The sequence below is a fragment of the Wasmannia auropunctata genome, unplaced genomic scaffold, assembly GCF_000956235.1.
Source record: "Wasmannia auropunctata unplaced genomic scaffold, wasmannia.A_1.0 LD269321.1, whole genome shotgun sequence".
Classification (NCBI taxonomy): domain Eukaryota; kingdom Metazoa; phylum Arthropoda; class Insecta; order Hymenoptera; family Formicidae; genus Wasmannia; species Wasmannia auropunctata.
In genome coordinates, this window is record NW_012093569.1 from 21,700 (window position 1) to 24,089 (window position 2,390).

The following is a 2,390-nucleotide window of genomic DNA, read 5'->3' on the forward strand; positions in this document are numbered from 1 at the left end:
AATATATATCTAAATGCCTGACAAATAATTCGAGTTAAGGTAGATTTTATTTCGATTTATAGAGATTTTCCGCAGCGGAGTGGAAGGGGATGAACAAATTTTTTTGTCTCATAGAGGTTTTCAAGTTATGAAGGTTTGAGTTATCGACGTTCCACTGTATTATCGAGCAGCAAGATCCGCTTGGACCGTATTGGCGTTTTTTATTTCTTAATTTGTATTTAACACTAACGGTCTATCCTGATACTTAGTAATTTATTTTTGTTATCAATCGTGTCTGTCCTATGTATAATAGATACCTCTTTATCGAAATACACATCGGTATTCTTTTGCGGTTGATGCGCGCAACCCCTCGTCAAAGCGTCCAGATTGTTGCCCTTCTCGATGATGCCGGGTCTGTTAAAGTGATCGCTCAATCTCACCGCGGCAAAGGGGGATCGATCTTCCGACACTAAGCTGACAAGCGAAATTTTTTATTTTAATAGAAACGTTTACGATCATGAATGTTTCATGTTTATCCGATTGTTCGTGCTCACTCGATCGATATCAATTTAAGTAACGTGTAACCGTCGCTAATTTAATTGCACGATTGTCTTGCGAGGAAGATGGATTAACGTCGAGACAAATGAAAGATATGAAAGAATTGAAGACGAGCGGTATATCTATTCTAGAAACTTGACTTGCAAATTCATGTAAAACCTGCAGGTGGCATTGTATTTATCATAATTTGCATATAATCGACACGATTTACATGTTTAATGTGATCAGACGCGGTGTATCGAGGATAATATTGAAATGACAGGCATTAACGAAAGTCGCGCGTGTTAAATACTCACTTGAGTAAGCCGGCAATATTTGAATGGAAATATCGACTGGCCGCATTCGAGTGTTCGTTGAGCACGTTACCGATGATCGTTTCGTCGTAATCGTTCACATAATCTTGAGTATCGTAAATGATTTTGTTATCATAGACTGGTCCTACACCTGCAATATATTACATTAATTATTACTATAATAAATCTTGCACAAGTCGTAAATAATAAAATAATACAAATAATAAAAATGCATAATTGTGCGTCGCAGAAAGATTGAAATTTGTATCTGGGACTTCCAAATCGGATTTGCATCGCTTTCAAACAAGCGAAACTAGCATGATTATCGCAAAAAAACTTGTAACAAACATTAAATTAGATTTCGTAATTAAAATTTGAAAAATAACTCGCGAAGAAATTGACATTGTCCGAATTTGAGAAAAAAGCATAATTGTGCGTCGCAGAAAGATTGAAATTTGTATCTGAGACTTCCAAATCAGATTTGCATCGCTTTCAAACAAGCGAAACTAGCATGATTATCACAAAAAACTTGTAACAAAACATTAAATTAGATTTTGTAATTAAAATTTGAAGAATACTGAAAACTCGCGGAGAAATTGACATTGCCCGAATCTAAACAAAGTGCATAATTGTGCATCGCAGAAATTGAAATTTGTATCTGAGATTTCCAAATCGGATTTACATCGCTTTCAAACGAGCGAAACTTGCACGATTATCGCTAAAAACTTGTAATTTAAATTAAATTAGATTTCGTAATTAAAATTTGAAAAATACTGAAAACTCCCGGGGAAATTAACACTGTTCGAACCTAAGAAGATCGGCAGCCATTCGTAATACACGATATTCTGATGTTCAGCAATCACGATCCGGCGTGTTTCTTGGAATATCGTTTCATCAGACCAGTGAGGATTCAAATGCGCCAGATAATCAGCAATGCGATTGTGTTCTCTGAGCAGCATGATATGCAAAATTGTCAGTTGTGGATTTTGATTGGCTCGTGTGTCACCTGAAAAATAAAATTTTATATAGTTTTCCAACTTTGACTTTCTTTCAGAAATAATACGTGTTAGTAGAACAACTAACTTGTAATTTGAACATCAATATCATTTATTATTACAGGTTATTATTTTTGTTATATATATAAAAAAATCAAGTCAATAATACTTTTATTATTATAGAGTGATTCCTAAGTAAGTTTTTAAATTTAAGGGGACATTCCTTGACTTATTTTAAAAATAAAGGTATATAAACATATACTTTAAATTGTTTTGTTAAAATTTAAATAATTAATATAATTACCTATATACGCATGTCAGTAGTTGATATAAAAATGTTTCATCGATTAGAAAATATTTCTTAATACTACATATAAACGCATATCAAATTTAAATAAAATATTTCTAAGCGTTTCCCATCCAAATTTTCATTCTTTTTCTTCAATTTTAACACCTTGTATTTTAGAAACAAAGTTTAAGAGGATCCTAAACCCTAGATCAAACTCCAAAAATCCGCTGTTTTACCGACAATTTGTGAGTATGTATGCGTGCGATATTGATGTAG

At 33.1% G+C, this 2,390-nt stretch overlaps 1 protein-coding gene across 1 annotated transcript in view; it reads right to left on the reverse strand.

The window, feature by feature from the left end:
• LOC105462161 (peroxidase-like) overlaps nucleotides 1-2,390 on the reverse strand; it is a gene marked incomplete at its 3' end in the record, with an annotated part of 24,122 nt that overhangs the window by 4,902 nt on the left and 16,830 nt on the right. The window contains exons 8-10 of the mRNA XM_011708692.1: nucleotides 1,639-1,836; nucleotides 834-981; nucleotides 297-453 (exon numbers count right to left, since the gene is read on the reverse strand). Coding sequence (XP_011706994.1) covers nucleotides 297-453; nucleotides 834-981; nucleotides 1,639-1,836 — 503 coding nt within the window. The remainder of the gene's footprint in view (nucleotides 1-296; nucleotides 454-833; nucleotides 982-1,638; nucleotides 1,837-2,390) is intronic.